This window comes from Orcinus orca, chromosome 2, assembly GCF_937001465.1.
Source record: "Orcinus orca chromosome 2, mOrcOrc1.1, whole genome shotgun sequence".
NCBI lineage: Eukaryota > Metazoa > Chordata > Mammalia > Artiodactyla > Delphinidae > Orcinus > Orcinus orca.
The window spans coordinates 155278462-155295994 of record NC_064560.1 but is presented as its reverse complement, the minus strand read 5'-3'; the positions used below and the strand labels follow the sequence as shown (position 1 = coordinate 155295994).

Below are 17533 nucleotides of genomic sequence, written 5' to 3'. Positions count from 1 at the left end.
CTGGTCTCTCTGTCTCCCCTCCCCCATTGTTTTGAGGGCTGTCCTGCAGATTAACCAGAGAAAATGCTTTTCCAAGAATGTTGGAATTACATGTTATTAAACTTAATTGGATAATTATATTTGAGTAGTGACATCCCATGTTTCTTTGTTATGGAATAATTGATGTTTTTCCTTATACCTAGTATTAAAATAGTTTAGTCAAGCATTTTAAATGCGGAACGCTTAACAAGCACTTGTAGTGGAAATTGAGATGCGTGCACTTTGAAAATTCAGTTGATTATTAAAGGATTTGATTAGTCCATGCCAATACTTATCTTCCATTTTCTTAAGTATTCATGAGTAAGCTATATGTTTATATTGGGAGAAAGCTAATATAAGATTTGGTAATATCAATTTCAATGTTTAAAGTTTAATGGAATATTGTGATTTTTAAACTGTATTTGGTTATAATACCAAAATCATGAGGAAGGTCAGTCTATTATTACAGCCTGTACTTTAAAAAAAATAAATAACTTTCTAGCTATAACTTTTGGCATTTATTACCTTGGGTAAGAAATCCCTAGGGATATGCAATTCTCCCACCTTCCTTCATAGTCTTATAAAACCTTAAGTTCTAGAAACACTGTGTATATAAAAGTATTAAAACATTGATTTTATATTATGGTACATGCTGGCTCTCTGGTCTGAAGTTCCCAAACAGCACCAGTAATTGTTTTATTCTCTAATGAAATTAAAGTAGTCCATCAGAGCAAGAAGAATGACAGAGTAAGACTTTGGGTAATTAAATGATTATTTAAAATTAAGGGTTGATGTAGTGAAATTTGCTTTGTCTTGTGTGGAAGTAAGTGCCTCTGACTGTTGGTCACGTTTGTGACTACCAGTAGCCAAGAGAGCCATGGCACTCTGCAGCAGTGAAACCACTGAGGTCTCTTAACTTTGACTCACTGTATGATCCTTGTCTACAAATGACTACTTTTGGTAGCTCAACATGGAATTTAAAGACAAAAAGACATGTTCAGTAGCATAGAGTGAAGTGAAGGAGTGAGAGAACTGGAGACTTAATCTGTAGATAAGTGCTTTTATAAAATAAATGTGGAGGAGGGATTAAATTCATTCTGTGTAGTTCCTAGGGTGAAAAAATGAATGCTGTAAAAACAGAGCAGCTGTCTGAACCAACTGGAAGATTCCAGCAAATGCTGGATAAACACCTGTTGGGATGATCTGGTATTGGGAGGGAGGTGACGAGGTGATTCAAAGGATCCCTCACAATTCTGTATGTCTATGAAGTAGAGAAAACAGTGGGAGAAATTTTCAGAGGAATAGAGGGTAAGAGTTATTTAAATAATTTTAGCATGGCTACTCATACCAATTTTCATATGTATTACTATGTCATATGCTACCCAGTAGTTACTGATGATATGAGGTAAGAGTGTGGTAAAAAATAAAAGTATATTTTTCCATATGCTTTTTTCAGCATTGCCTCCAGGTAAAATATATCAGAGCAGCTAGTGCATTTTTAAAAGGAATATTGTATACCAGTTTTTCTATCTCCTATAAGAGATGAAAGAGACACAATGAAATTTGTCAATAAAAGCTTTAAGAATATCTGCACATATACATCTACATTCATTTCATTCCATTTGATAACAATAGTAGTTTCATTTCAATACGAATGTTAGAGAACTCAAATTTCTGCCATGGTCATATATATATGCTATTTGAAATTCTTTTATCTAGATACAGATCTTGATAGTGAATCTCTCGATGATAGGTGTGCAGCTAGTTTGTCCCGGAACTCATGAAGATAATTATATTGCTGAAAAAAGTAAAGATATATTGAAATACATTGTAGAAAGCTGATTACCAGAGTAGTCATACTAGTCGGAATCGGGAATCAAAAAAATACTTGATAAAAACAGTTCTACATCCTTTTGTGTAAGGAGGTATTTCTATCTTGAGGAAGTTTTATCTTTCAATAAAGCTACATATAGTGTGAAAAACTTGTTTTAAAAATCTCTAAAAATTAGGAGGTAGCATGAAATAACGGCAGTGTTTTCTAAATCTTTAAAATCCTTTCTCCCTTTACTGGCAGGAGGAAGTAAGATTAAAAACACACGAAGATATGCTTTTCGCTAACGCATTTTCCCCTGGGGAGTAAGTACAGGGGAGAGGGCACTTTCTGCAGCAGTTAACAGCAGCGTATTCAAGAAAATCTATTTCTTAATTTACAGAGCCTTAGTTTTCTGCTTTTGGTGATGATAAAATCCATTTGGAACAATTTTCATAGTAGATAATATTAAAATAAAATCACTGATCTTAACAGATAAGCAAAATAAAATCTTTAAATAATTCATTTGGAGTTTTAATAGCTGCCCAGAGGATATTCTCACTCTGCCAAGAATCTCATTTTGTATTACTATTCAGAAATTGAAATTGCATACTGCTAACTTACATCAGCACAGAGATGGAAAAAGCACGTTTGCCCCAGAATGCTGAGGTGATAATTAATATGGGCATAATTCTCTCTACGATTAAAGATGTGAAACATGCATATACATATGTTTGACCATGTATTTTGTTTTGTGTCAAACAGACACTTGGGAACATGTTGATAATAAAGATAATAAAGGGAGCTGCTTCTCTGTTTTCAGAACCTGCTCCTCAGGCTTCGTCCTAAAGTTGAGACTGGGTAATTGGGAAAGGAAGGCAAGTTAGCTTTACAGATCTACAAATCAATAATATCCTTGGGGCTTTGCCACTGCAGTGTTTTGGTGTTAAATAGAAAGTTAATGTGAAAGATGTCACTTAGGTTATCCACAGCAAAGGGTAATTAGCATGGTTTTACTTTTTTTTTCTATTATAGTCATTCGTCTATCTTTGTTAATTGTTTTGGTGATACAGTAATAGGATCTCCATGAGATCTTTTTGGTCAAAAATATACCCAGGAAACTACCAAGTTTATAGTAACTGCCTCATTTTTCCAGGTGAGAGGATCCATTCCCAGAACAGAATGGGCAAAAACTGAACAGTAGTGGATCTTGAAAGAGTAAACTGGAAAGTTCAAATTTTTCATTATTTTGTTTGAAAAACTGAACTTTTTCAGACATCCAGGTTATATTTAAATGTAAATTTTTAAAAAGTCAAAATATAAACAGGTGATACATGAATAATAAAGTGCTTTGGATTTTCATTACCCTTTTGGTGAGGTGTTACACTGTGACGGTCTGCCCCTGACCACAGCCTCACGAGAACGGTCACCCTCCTTACCTTTATGGTCTGTATTGCTCCAGAGCCTCTCAGGTCCCTCAGGCTGTCGATGGCTTGCTGCGGCGATATCGTGTCAGACAGGTATAGGAGGAGACAAGCGGCTACTAAATAGAACACGAGACAAAAATTGTGTACTACGTGTAATATATATTCTTATAGTATATTATAAATTAATGATATGCTTATACTTCAGACTTCTGTTTGTGCAGAAGACTGAGTTTGGGAAATGAATTAAAAGACTGAGGACTTCTAGTATGTGTTTTTGACAAATTATGGTTTTAAATGACTGTGGTTGGATTAAAATTTAACACTGGCTTCATTCTTTTTAAACAGCTTTATTGAGTTATTATAATTCACATCCCATACAATTCATTCATTTAAAGTGCACAATTTAGTGGATTTTAGTGTATTCGCAGTTAAATGCAGCCGCCACCACAGTCAGTTTTAGAACATTTTCATCACCTCAGAAAGAAACCCTGTATACTTTTGTTATCATCCCTCTATCACCCATCACCCCTCCCCTAAGCAACCACTAATTTACTTTGTCTTTATGGATTTGCCTGCTCCAGACATTTCATGTATATGGAATCATACGTGGTCTTTCGCGACTAGCTCCTTTCACTTAGCATAATGTGTTCGAGATTCGTACATATTGTGGCACATATCAGTACGTCATTCCTTTTTATGGGTGAATAATATTCCATTGTATGGCTATACATTTTGTTTATCCATTTGTCAGCTGATGGACATTTAGGTTGTTTCCATTTTTTGGCTATTATGAATAATGTGGCTATGAGTGTTAGTGCACAGGTTTTGTCTGGACCTGTTTTCATTTCTTTGGGGTATATGCCTAGGAGTGAAATTGCTGGGTCGTATGGTCACTCTGTGTGTAACTGTTTGAGGAAGTACTGCCTGGCTGTTTTCCAAAGCAGCTGCACCTTTTTCACTCCCACCAGCAGTGTATTTAGGTTCCAGTTTCTCTACATCCTCTCCAAAGCTTGTTCTCCATTTTTTGGATAACAGCCATCCTAATGGGTGTTAGGTGGTATCTCACTGTGGTTTTGATTTGCATTTCTCTGAGGACTTAGATGTTGAGCATTTTTCCATGCGCTTATTGGTCATTTGTATATTTTGTTTGGAGAAATGTCTATTCATATCCTTTGCCCATTTTTAGATTTTTTAATTGTCTTTTTACTATTGAGTTGTAAGAGTTCTTTATATAGTCTGGGTAAGTCCTTTATCAGATATATGGTTTTGCAAATTTTTTTTTCCCATTCTGTGGGTTGTCTTTTCATTTTGATAATGTCTTTGAAACACAAAACTTTGTAATTTTGATATTGTCCAACACTAAAAGGAATAACTGTTACTCCCACTGTGGTATTTCATTAGCTGTTTCCCCCCCCAATACATTTTTTAAAAGTTTATATATAACCTTGTTTTTATGCTTATATTACCCATGGATATTATTTAGAAGTTACTGTCAATATCTTAACACCTGCAAAGGGAGAACATTAGAAAACAAAACAAAACACAAGAATGCAGGTGCTAAGACCTGTAAATTATGTTTTATAGAATCCTCCAAAACAATGCTGAAAATACCTCTGACTCCCACCCAGGCTTTCTCGGGAACACCAAATTTAGGGCTTTAAATAATCCTTTGGGTCTTAGCAGATATATATTGTGTTTCGTCTCATTTTCATACAAAGTGAGCATATGGCCCAGAAACACGAGTTTTCGTACTTCGAGGTAAAAAAACAACAACTGAATAATAGAAATATATTTCTTACCAAGACAGGATCTCCCAAGTCCTCCATAACAGCTGAAAGGGAAGTACAGTTTTGAAGTTTGTACATTTTCATTCCATCCCAACAATTACAACCGGAGACTTGCTCTTTCTGCCTTCTATTTCTACTCTAATGCCTAGCACAGTGCCTTGTACCCAGAGATTAATAAATATTTTTGAATAAATCAATCAAGAGCAAAGTGTGCTTATTTGTTTGTTGGGAGGTATTCCGTACACCTATAAGGGACAAAGAAGGCAGGGCCTTTTTATTGACCTCTTTAAACATCTGAGGAGTGGAACGTGTTACTAAACTGATAGAAATCAGACTACTTTTACCAACTGCCACTTAATTTTTCTCTAAACAAAACCTTAGTGGTTATGGGACAGGTCCGTATGATAATTCTTCATTCATCTAGAAAGAGTAAAGAGGCAGTGTATCCTAGAGGTTTAAAGCCTGGGCTCTGGAGCCCCACCGCCTGGGGTTGAATCCTGAATCTGTCACTTATTAGATGTGTGAACCTAAGTTATTTAACCTCTCTGGGCCTCAGCCTTTTCACCTATAAGATGGGGCCGGCAACAGTACCTATGTCACAGTGAGGGCTGAAAGAGAGAACATTTGTAAAGCTCACAACAGAGCTTGGCACAGAGTAAGAGGTAAATGAACGTTAGCTGCTATTACGTAGCATTGTGAAGAAATGAGCAGTTCTGTATAACTGGATTTTCTAGAAAAACAAGGACTGATTCTTAAGCAATAAAACCATTCACTTTAATCAGTTTCAAAGATCCTAAAAAAGTGCATTCCATACTTCCTAACTTTCTCAGAGGGTGTACTGATCCTAATTTAGTGCTGACAACTCATCATGAGCATCAGTTACTGTGGTGTATTTGTAGATGGTATGTAGATACATGTCTTGTGATAGGATGTGAAACAGAGGACCAAACAGGTACTGACCCCTGTATAACTGATGAACTTGCTTTCTACAAAGTGTCCCAGCTGTAGGCCTGTTTCAGAGATGAGGCTCTACTGTATAAAGGTAGAGAGAGGTAGAGCATTTTAGTGGCTTTCTGCGAGATTAAGATGTACCACTTTTGGTACTTCCCTGGTGGCGCAGTGGTTGAGAATCCGCCTGCCAATGCAGGGGACGCAGGTTCGAGCCCTGGCCCGGGAAGATCCCACATGGCGCGAAGCAACTAAGCCTGTGCAGCACAACTACTGAGCCTGCGCTCTAGAGCCCGCGAGCCACAACTACTGAAGCCTGCGCGCTTAGAGCTCGTGCTCCGCAACAACAGAAGCCACCGCAATGAGAAGCCCCGCACCGCAACGAAGAGTAGCCCCCGCTCACCAAAACTAGAGAAACCCCACGCACAGCAATGAAGACCCAACGCAGCCAAAAAAAGAAAAGAAAAAAGAAAAAGATTACTTTATATCTTGCTAGCTTTATCTTTACTCCCGTTTGATTGATTCCTACTCATCCTTCAAAACCTAGCTCAAATTTCAACTTCTGAAATGCCTCTGTGCCCCCATAGAAACCACTGCCATCCTGTGTACTGCCTCGTATACACCTGTTTTGAGTATTATTACACTTACATGATAGTGGTGTTGGCTGTGGGTCCCTTGAGAGTGGCGACTGTGTCTAGAGTGTGTGTTTTATATTCACAATGTTTCATACACAGTAGGTGCTATGGGTTGAACTGTGCCCCCCCGCAAAAGACATGTTGTACCTAATTTCTGGTACTGTGCATGTGACCTTATTTGAAAATAGGGTCTTTGCAGATATAATCAAGTTAAGATGAGGTCATTAGGGTGGGTCCTAATCCAATATGACTGGTGTCCTTATAATAGGAAACACCATATGAAAACACAGACGCACAGGGAGAATCATGTGATGACAGAGGCAGAGGGGAGTGATGCAGCCATGAGCCAAAGAATGCCACGGATTGCCGGCCACCACCAGAAGCTAGGAAAAAGTGAGGAAGGACTCTATCCACGGTTTCTGACTGAAGATAGCCCTGCTGACACCTTGATTTTGGACTTCTAGCCACTAGAACTGGGTGGGAATAAACTTCTGTTTTTTAAGTGACCCGGTCTGTGGTCCTTTGTTACAACAGCCGCAGGAAATGATGTAACAAAATAGGCGAGCAGTGTTCACTGACTTTATAAAGGAACAAAAATGTCCAGGGAGGACAGACAACAGAACAGGGAAAAAAATGTACCAGACCCTGTTTCTGAGGGATAAACTCTAGAGCTGTTTAGCAGTGTGAGCACCCAAAGATAGCAGAAAGGATAGAAAATCATCTTTGTCCAAACAAACATTAGTCGCTGTAGGGACACCTTTGAAAGCTCTAGGACAATGAAAATTTCCAGTCATCAGATGCTTTATTTTATGGGAGCCTGAAGCATTTGACATATGCAAGATTGCCCATCCACCTTTCCATTCTGTTTGTATTCAAACACCAGAGCATTTGGTTTGCTAGAACTTGCTAGAGTAGATTTTGTTAAGCTTTTCTAAACTGAGCTAGTTTGATCTCTGGTAATCTTTCAGTAGAGGCTGCTTTCAAAGATGTGTTTGAAAAAAAATCTCAGAATTGGTTTGAAAATGGGTTCAAAACCTGTAAAGTATTTTTCACTGGCTCCATCTAACCACCTAATGCTATTTTACTTAGAGTTATCAGAAAATGTAGCACAGGCAACTATTTATTCTAAAATTTTGCTTCTACAATTAGTACTAGATGAGAGATGATGTGTTTCTATAAAGTTTGGAAACTGTAGGATGTAGGATGGCTTCTAGTTCTTCTTTCCCTACTTTGCAGGTGATAGTTCTCTATATCAGAGTTTAGTTTGGTCACAAACAGATATGTGTCCCCTTGTACTGGTTGGTTTGCTTTCAGAACATGAGCTACTGGCATGAAGCCCTGGGGCTCTTGGTCTAAGGAGAGAGAAGCTGGCTGGGCTTGCCCTTCTCCAAGGTGCCTGAGACTACTGAGTTATTTGGTATAGTCTGTATACTTTCTAGCTCAAAGCAATGACCTTAGAGCTTTTGAGGTATTACACTACTTAATGCTCTATCTTGCTCCAGAAAGGATTAAGATTAGGATGCAAAAAAACAAACAAAGAAACATCCCCAAAATCGAAAAAACAAAAAAAAACCCAATAAGCACAAAGACCTATGTTTAGTAAATGATGAGTTCTCTTTGCTCTTCACAAATACCTCCTCACATATTAGAATAAGTCTATAGTTTTCTCCTTGTGGCTGGCTCCCCTCTGCTCTGTGGGTCTCACTTCTGGTATAACTAATGTTCCTTTCCACGGTACCACTTAGCGTCTTTCCAATGCTACTGTCTACTGCTGATTGTCACTTTCTTCTTCCTTTCTCCAAGCTACTTTTTTCTTTTCTTCCCATTTTTTTCCCCTTAATCCATTTTCTTTTGTTTTAAACTTTCATACCAGCAGCTTATTTACAGCCACTGACAAACGATGAGAGTCCCTCTTTCATTCAGGTAGCAAATTCATATCATCAAATACAATTTTCAAGTCCTGTTTTTAGGATTGCTCATTGCTTAGGGGTAATTCCTTTGCTAATTTTTTAAAAATGGACTTTCTTGCTGTTGGAAGAAACTAAACAACTGAAAGGCCGACCAGTAGGTATGGTGTTACATAACAGGAATGATGCCCTCACCTTTTTGGGAAGGAGAGGGTCCCAAAATCATGAGTAAAGGTCTAAGACAAAAGGAAAGAAAGCAAAAAAAAAAAAGCCTGTTACCCTATCCTAAACATTTCCTAATCTACTCATCTATTGTCCTTACTCTTCAAAAGTAATAATGGCAAATATCTGAGTGCTTGCTCTGTGCCAGGCATGGTGCTAGTACTTTTCATGTTTTATCTCCTTTTGATCCTTGCAACAAACTATAAGGTAGGTAATAACTGCATACGGATGCAATAATTTGAGAAATCATTTTGACTGGGACATTTTTCATGTAATATATGGAGAAAAGGAAAACATACTGTATTAAGGTTTTTCGGTTATTTTTAAGGCAGATTTCAAGCTCCTCCATTATGTCACAGCAGCTGGCTATGTCAGGAGTCCCTCCATCTGGAATCGGATGATGATGAGTGATAATTCCATACTGATGGTAGAGGCCCACAAGGTTTGGAACTCTATATTTTGACAGTTCCCCTCTGGTGCAGAAAACAAATATGTCTTGTATACCATAGCTCTTTAGTTCTTCTGCCAATAGACCAAGATACACAAAGACACACATGGACAAAACATTACAAATTTAAATACAGTCGGGAGGGAAAATATGGAGTTAAGTTCCTTAAGCCAAACAAACTAAGTAAATAACAAGTGATAACCTTTGAAGTGCTCATTGATAATCTAAAACAATACTGATCTGTCTTCAAACTAGGGTAAGAACCAAGTCACTAAGCACAAAATAGTAATTAGAAACATCTGAACCAAAAGGTTATTAAAATGAAACCTGACTTTATAAGTCAAAATGTTTTTTTACTGGATTGTAAGACATCCATTATATTGCTGTTTTGAAAAAAAATTTTTTTTACAATAAATACTGCTTTAAAATAAATTGTAAAAACACCTACTATTTCAAAATAAGAAGGAATGATAGCACATTTTTTCCCATTTTCTTCTCACCAAATCAATGGTGTTTGCTGTGTACAAGTCTCTGTTATTTTGTTTTAGCCTAAGCACTGTATATAAAATCTCCAGCATAGCCATGGTGCCAGAGCTCTTGTATCCTCACCTATATTTGCACTGTACCACACCATCATGTATTTAATTTTAGGGACTAGGTTTCTAGGAAATAAAGCATTAGCTGTATGAAAATTATGTGACTTAGCGAATTTCAGTATAATGATATGAACCAAACGAGAGTACTGCAGGCCATTCTGTTCACTGGAGCTTCCTTAGGGCAATATTCACTACAGGGCATTTGGTTCATAATGAATAATTCTGACTCATCTGGTTCCCCTTTTTCTCTCCCCACCCACTAAATCCTAGGACATTTAGCTCTTTAAGTACAAAGTACTTTTTATCATGAAACTCTAAACCTGTACTTGAAATATGGCTAGTCCAAATTGAGATGTATTGTAAATGTAAAATACGTATCTGATTTCAAAGACCAAGTACCAAAAAACTCATATCTCAATAATTTGTTTTATACTTAAAACCCACTGAAATGATACTATTTAGCCTATATGAGGTTAAATCAAGTATATTACTAAAATTAATTTTACCCGTTTTTACTTTTTTAATGTGGCCCCTAGAAAATGTCAAAAGTACATATATGGCCTCTATTTGTGGCTCCCAATATGTTTCTGTTGGACAGTGCTCCTCTAGATAATACTATTAAGCTTTTGTACTTGTAAAAGGGTTTAACTTGTAGTTGACATCCGTAACCATTTTTAAGAGAGTAGGTAAATTTCCCATTTGCCTCTTGCACGCATTGAATAATTTCTATTATACAGTAGATTTCAACTTTCCCAGAAAGGACTCTGAGGACGGACACAGGAAGTGCTGCCAGGAGAGTCTAGGCCTCCCCCTTCAGACACTGTCATCTGTTTTGTATACTGGATTCCATTTAAGATTTCATTGGAAGAAAAAAAGGTTTGGTAAAAAATTGGAAACTCCTTTTACAGAAGAGACTAAATGAATAGGGCTTTCCAAAATGTGCAAGACTGGTTCTTGAACCAATGATTTCAATGATATTTTGCTTATAACTGAGTGTTCTCCAAATGGAAATTTCCTACCATGGTGGGTATCTCTAGAGCAGAAAATCTTTACAAATACTGCAAGGGTCAACTAATCTATTAGTCTTTTCTGGTAGGTAAATTAAAGAAAGTATATTAGCAAATTGATATTCTAGGATAACTAGGACAGAATTTTAGGTTTATAAAATCTATAGTGGTCAGAATCAAACAATATATACATTTTTGTATTGGTTTATTATTAGGACATTGGTAGGACTATCAGGCTTTAGATATTCCAGGCCAACCAGAATAAATTATTTTGGAAGTCTAAATTTGTTAGTATCGTACAATATATAAATTCCAAATTGGGACAGATTATCGGGATATTTGTAGCATTATTAGACTTGAGGCTAAGAGCATCCTTGGGCATGTAGAGATCAGACCCTATTCCATCTTTTCCACCTAGACACTGGTTCTGTAAATTTTCTATGTGGGATGGACAATTTCAATACTACCTCTGGGTTCCCAGCTCAGGCTTAATTTCCAGTATCACAGTCAAGTCTGCAAAGAACAGTATGTTCAAAGATCTGGGCAGGGCTTCCCTGGTGGCGCAGTGGTTGGGCGTCCGCCTGCCGACGCAGGGGACGCGGGTTCGTGCCCCGGTCCGGGAGGATCCCACATGCCGCGGAGCGGCTGGGCCCGTGAGCCATGGCCGCTGAGCCTGCGCGTCTGGATGACTGTGCTCTGCAACTGGAGAGGCCACAGCAGTGAGGGGCCCGCATACCGCAAAAAAAAAAAAAAAAAAAAAAAAAAAAAGATCTGGGCAGTGCAATGTCAGCTTTCTATTTACATACTTTTCCCCCTCCAACTTATACATTATAACTCAAATGCAGTTTTTATGTATAGAACTACAAACATCAGTGAAAAGCAACACTATGTTTAGTAAATGATGAGTCTTCTTTGCCCTTCACAAATACCTATTCACATATTAGAATAAGTCTATAACTTGAAACTTTATGAAATACCAAACATTTTTTTTGGAAAATTCAGGAGAGACTACAGTTTGTTCTTTTTGACAAAGATTTTTAGTATTATTTTTTAAGAACCTATTAAGATGGTTCTGTCATATTACACCTACCTGTATCTTTTTGGATATTTCTTCTAACACCTTTAAATTTACAACCTGTAAGTAGTAACAAGGCAAGTGCAAGAGTCAGTTTCTGGTCATAAATAACAAGTATATTAAACACATATATAGCTACTGTAGAAAGTCATTACACATGATCATTTATATGCTTCAATTCCATTCTGAATGAGAATTTAAATTTCTTATATTCTTAGGAATATAATTCCAGGGATTCACAGATCCCAGCTGAAGGAACTCTTAATCCAAGGATTCTTTATTCTGTGTCCTTTCTGTAACAGGTACCTGGCTGTAGTCCTTAGCCTCACATTGTACCCCTGTGTTACATTTTATAAGATAGGCAAATCAGAAATGTAGAACTGTGAATGTGGATGTGGAAGGGTTGAAGAGTGGGTCTATGTTCCTTTATCTGTAGCCCACCAAGAGGGTTTCTAGAACTGAGTTCCTATGCTGATAGTCTGTGAAATTCTCTTACTGCTCAGTACAGAGAATTCTATAAAAAATAATTTCTAATACATCAATAGTGTCACCTACCTGGAAGAGCACATAAACCAAGAAATTGAGAACAGTTCACTCGTGACAGGGGTAGCCTGAAAGGAATAAAACTTTGTCAAGTTTAGTTCAATTTAAAGTTATAGATGGACATTTATACAAACGTGTGTGCCTGCCACTAAATGAAGGTGTTTTAAAGTTTTACAGCAGTCACAAAACAAAAATTCATAGTTAAATATCAATGTATTGGTCACAAAAAGGCTTAGAAAGACTAAGAGTTTTAAAATAGGAACTTATCATTTGCTTTGTTGCAATTTAAGTCTTAAAAGTGGCAAGCTAATTTAAACTAACTTAAAGATAGTAATGCCTAGGTTGCTTACAGCTAGTATAAAGTGTACTTAAGTTATCCTGTGGTTTGTTACCTGAGATATTTTGCGTTAGTAACCTTAGGAAATAAGCTGGAAAATGACCATCTGACGATTTCATCTTCAGCATTCATTCAAAATTACTATTTTAAGATTTCTTTATAGGACTTCCTTAAACAGATACAATTTCATAGAATAAAAACCACTGGCTACCTATTCTTTGTTGTAATGGATTTTGGTTAAAATGAAATAATTTCAAGAAATCCTATTCCCAGTTTGCAGTGCCTGCGGACAAAGCGGGCAGAGGCTCACCTTGTCTGCAAAACAGAAGATGAATTTAGAGGAAAATATGGAGCATTGTATAAATACCACCTGACTTTGAAAATTAGATGAGTTTTTGAGTTTGAAGGCGGCTTAGAAGGGGAAATGAAAGTTAATTGCTATTTGATGGCAGAACAAAAGAACTATAGGGACAACACTTTTTTTCTCTTCCTACAGCAGGGTCAGTGCTTGAAGAGAGAGATTATTACACTTGCAGCGATTGTAGAGAATCTGCTGTAACCGTAAGTCACTGCCAAAATTCAGAAGTTGATTTTATATAAAAACATTTGTTTTTGTTATTGTATCTATGGTGATGTGGCTTTTATCTTAAACAGGGTCTGCTGATAGATGCATTATTGTGGCAAGTAGTTCTAGGACTGGAATAAATGATAACATAGGATATCTCATCCTATGTTTGGTACACTATTCTTTTGTCGTAAAAGAATAAGAAGGTTTTGGTACTAAATGGGAGCTCATTCAAATCTTAACTCCTTGTTTCTACTATGGTTTTCTCAATGTATAAGGAACTCCCACCACTCCCCTTACCCCCCCCAAAAAAAAGCTTTATTCTACCATAGATAAGAAAGATAAGAATTATATAATCAGCAGAAGAGAATCATTTTCAATATGCAGACTAAATTCTACAAAGATTATTATGTACACATCAAATATTTTAGCTCATCATTGATCAGAAAGGTTAACATACCATGATATCTGAATTGGAGTCTGTTCGTCTTCAATAGGCTCTTCGTCTGATGAGTCAAACTCACTTGTTTGCAATGAACTAGGCTTCAAAAGAAATCAGTTATGTTAAATAACTTTAAAGAATATTTACATATAGTTTTAGTATAGCTGATCCTTGCTTAAAGACAAACTGATGCATATTTGCAATTTACTCAAACCTGGAATATCAGAGAGATCAGCGATATCAATAATAAGCTATTGCTGTTTACTGTCCTATTAATAATTACAGCCCCATGTAGTGGTAAGAGTGTTGGATTGGGAACCAAGAAACCTGTCTTCTGGTCCTGGCTCTGCCACTTACTGTATAAACTTGGACAAGCGATGTCAGTTTCTACTGGATCTCAGTTTTCCAAAACTATAAAGTGAGATTTATTCATTCATTCATTCACAAACATTTCTTGGACACCTTCATTTGCCAAGCTCTGGAGATGCAAAGATCCATAAAATAAACAGCCTGCCTTCAGTATAATTGGAGAGACAATGTGTAAATAGATTCAAAAAAGTTAGAAGTGCTAAAATGGCACTATGCCCTTCAGAGCAGGCAAGGGAGTGACTGACTGCTTAGGCAGCTGGAGAAAGCTTCACAGAGGAGAGATCCATTAGTTGGGTTTTGATGGATGAGCAGGAGGTTTTTAAGCAGATAGAGAAGTTAAGGCAATTAAGGCAAAAAGAGAAAGGGCTTTGTACAGTATATTCCCTTGGTGTCCGTGGGGGGTGGGGGGGATTGGTTGGTTCCAGGACCTCTCCCCCCACTGCGGGTTCCAAAATTCCCAGATGCTCAACTCCCTTACATAAAACGGACCAACATGGGACAGCTGGTCCTCTGCATCCACGGACACCGAGAGCTGACTGTATCCAGGAACTGTGACATCAGAGCAGAGAAGAGGAAGCTAAAGAAGTAGTTTTCTCTACCCCATTTCTCAATAAATAACCCCCAAACAGCCTAGCAATTTGGTTGGTGGGTGGGTGGGAGTACAGGTGGAATAACATGTCCCTAACTTTGTGAATCACTGGACTAGAGAGACTGAGATGAACTTTGTGTGCTGATCTAAGGAGTTGAAAATCACATGGGAAGCATTTCTACATGGAAGATGTGTTATAGGACCAATAAAAAACACACCTTTCTTCTACTTCCTAGTTGGAACCAACTGAGGGATGAGACACTGGAGAGGCAAATGGAGATCAATATATCAGTTTTATTACTGACTGTGAGGTGGAGGATGGAGGATGTGGCTTTAAAGCTGAGGTCAAGTGGGCTTGTCAATTCTTCACTCCAGAATTGGACTTATCCACCCAGGCACAGGCAGTGATGGACAACCCGTGGCTCCCCTGTGGCAGAGAGCACCCCAGATAGTACTCTCTGCAAAGAGAAGGGAAGGAACACAGCTACTTGTGTTCAGTTCCTCCCAAACTCAGGGATCAGATCACTCACTCTTCCCCTTCTGGGGACAAGTGTAGAAAAGAGGCCAGGAGTGAAGGAGAGCTGATGTCCCTCCACATGGAAATATGGGGATTAGCAAGTGTAACTGCCTAATGTCTTTTCTAGCTCTGAAGCTATATTCTATTCTATAATGGTCTTATTTGTAACTACCAGATCACTTTACAGAGCCAATTTAGGCCATGGATTTGAGTTTCTTTGGATCTATCCGTGTTATTATTATCAACTCAACTCAAATGGAGCCCCTTCAACAGGTTGTTAGCTGTGTTGGTAGGTGATGTGAGTCAGGTGGGGCTTCAGATCCTTAAGCCTGTTTTTTCTTTCTTTAAGGCAGTTTTGATGATTCAAGAGTTTCAGTTTGCGTGGCCCATTCACTCAGGCTCTCCCAGCCAGCTTTACAAATCCTAACAGAGTTGGATGTTTCCGCTTCCCCAAGCCCAGAGATTCTTAACTCCAGGGAAAGGGACGCAGTGCCAGGTGGCCCCGTGGAATGGTGGCCGTGGTGACACACCCACAAGCTGGAGGGGTGTTAATCATCTTCCAGGAAGTTTTCCCCGTCCGCGGAGAGGACTGCTCCCCAGGGGGCCCAGGGCATCCCAGGATATGCTTTGGGGCTGGGGTATCAGGCTGAATGATGCACGGAGACACTTAAGCTCTCTATGCCTCAGTTCCTTCGTAAAAGGGGGCTCAGCCCTCTCTGGCAGGGCTGTCGTGAGGCTTAGGAGACCCTGCATGCGACAGCTCACAGCCCACAACAGGCGCACAGCGAATGTCTGTCTTCCCCTCGCCCGCCTCCGACCCTATTCCTTCGCTGCCATCCTTCTTGCAGGTTCCGGGAAGCGCCACCTCCCCTTCCCTGGACGGTTACTGCGCGAGTCGTGTTGCGACCAGGCTGGGGCTGTCCCCGGGCTCAATAAATCGCATCGGGGCCGCTCCCATCCCTGCCGCTCGGTTCCTCCAATCCCCGTCCCCACTCACCGGCTTCATAGCTGGCCGCCAGACAACCAGACCGGCCTCCTCCTACCTCGGGCAGCACCAGCGTTTCAACCTCCGCCCCGCGCCCTCTGCCCCTCAGCTCAGCTCACTGGTTCATCCTTCTGTGAGGTGGGGCGAGGCTTCTTCTTGGAACCAATCGGACACTCCCCCTGTTTCTTACTCCGCCCCCGGTGCCCAGGCTCGACCTCTAACCGCTCATTGGTTCCTACGGGGCCTTTGAAACACGCGCCGGAGGAGGACCCTGCTGAGTGTTGATTGGCTGGGAGGGCGCCCTCCTCCCCCCGGTTGGGAGCGGGGTGGGGCGGGGAGAGGGGCGGAGCGATATCTTCCGAAGGCCGCCACAACGCTGTGGGGATGTTGGAAAGCGGTACTTTCTTGAGGCAGGATCCGAAGTGGTACCAGGGTAGGGAATTTTGTTTGTTCTTTTAAATTATTTTTTAAGGGCATGATGGGAAGCATTGACCTGGAGCATCTTGTGAAAACACACCACATCCTGTAGACTTTATAATTGTGGTCATATCTAGTCATATAAATATTATGGAAACCGCCAAAAATCCAGAATATAAGCATACCTTATCAAACATAGTATGTTTGATATCTTATATTCCTTACCATTTCAGGATATATACAGGTTGGTATGTAGATCAACCTTCCTGTTAACAAAATATCAATGAAATAGTATGTTATGAAGAGGAGATAAAGTCTCCAGATGGTTTTAAGTGCCAGTTTCTAAGTAATTGGCTATTATCTTAAAAAAATATGTTTGATTATTCTCTCCCCCATTCTCCAGTCCCCATTTAGCTGGCCATGGGGAAGAAGGTCACCTGGAGCAATATTACCTGCTGATCTGACAAAAATATGCAGCGCTTTCAGCTCCCTGACTCATGTTGTGGAAACCAGTGGATAGAGAGCTAATGGGAAGAATTCTTTAGCAAAGAAGATAGCACAGTTTGACTTAGAGACTGTATTAGTCAGGGTTCTCCAGAGAAAAGAACCAATAGGATATGTACATGAAGAGATTTATTTTAAGCTTGGCAAGTCAAAAGCTGATAGGGGAGACTAGGTGGGGCTGGAGACTCAGGAAAAAGTTGTAGGTGGAGTTCAAAGGCAATCTGCTCTAGAACCAGGAATACCTGATATTGCAGGTGAAGTCCAAAGGCCATCTGCTCCAAAATGCCCGCTTGCCTTTTTGTTCAGGCCTTCAATTGATTCAATCAGGACCACCCACATTATAGAGGGGAGTCTGCTTTCCTCAAAGTCCACCAACTGAAATGTT

At 39.1% G+C, this 17533-nt stretch overlaps 1 protein-coding gene across 4 annotated transcripts; it reads right to left on the bottom strand.

The window, feature by feature from the left end:
* Positions 1–1580: 1580 nt before the first annotated feature.
* CDKN3 (cyclin dependent kinase inhibitor 3) lies at positions 1581–16371 on the bottom strand. Of its 4 annotated transcripts, none has more exons than XM_012536534.3 (8): positions 16240–16370; positions 13786–13868; positions 12436–12491; positions 11896–11940; positions 9054–9141; positions 5055–5086; positions 3268–3371; positions 1581–1816 (listed from the first exon to the last, which is right to left on the bottom strand). In XM_012536534.3, the coding sequence occupies exons 1-8, from the start codon at positions 16246–16248 to the stop codon at positions 1730–1732; spliced, it is 504 nt and encodes a 167-aa protein (XP_012391988.1). In that variant the 5' UTR covers positions 16249–16370; the 3' UTR covers positions 1581–1729. The 4 variants fall into 4 exon arrangements, with proteins under 4 accessions (XP_012391988.1, XP_004279387.1, XP_049562220.1 ...); XM_004279339.3 differs by having other exon boundaries at positions 9054–9276; positions 16240–16368; XM_049706263.1 differs by lacking the exon at positions 1581–1816 and having other exon boundaries at positions 2869–3371; positions 16240–16371.
* Positions 16372–17533: the final 1162 nt, after the last annotated feature.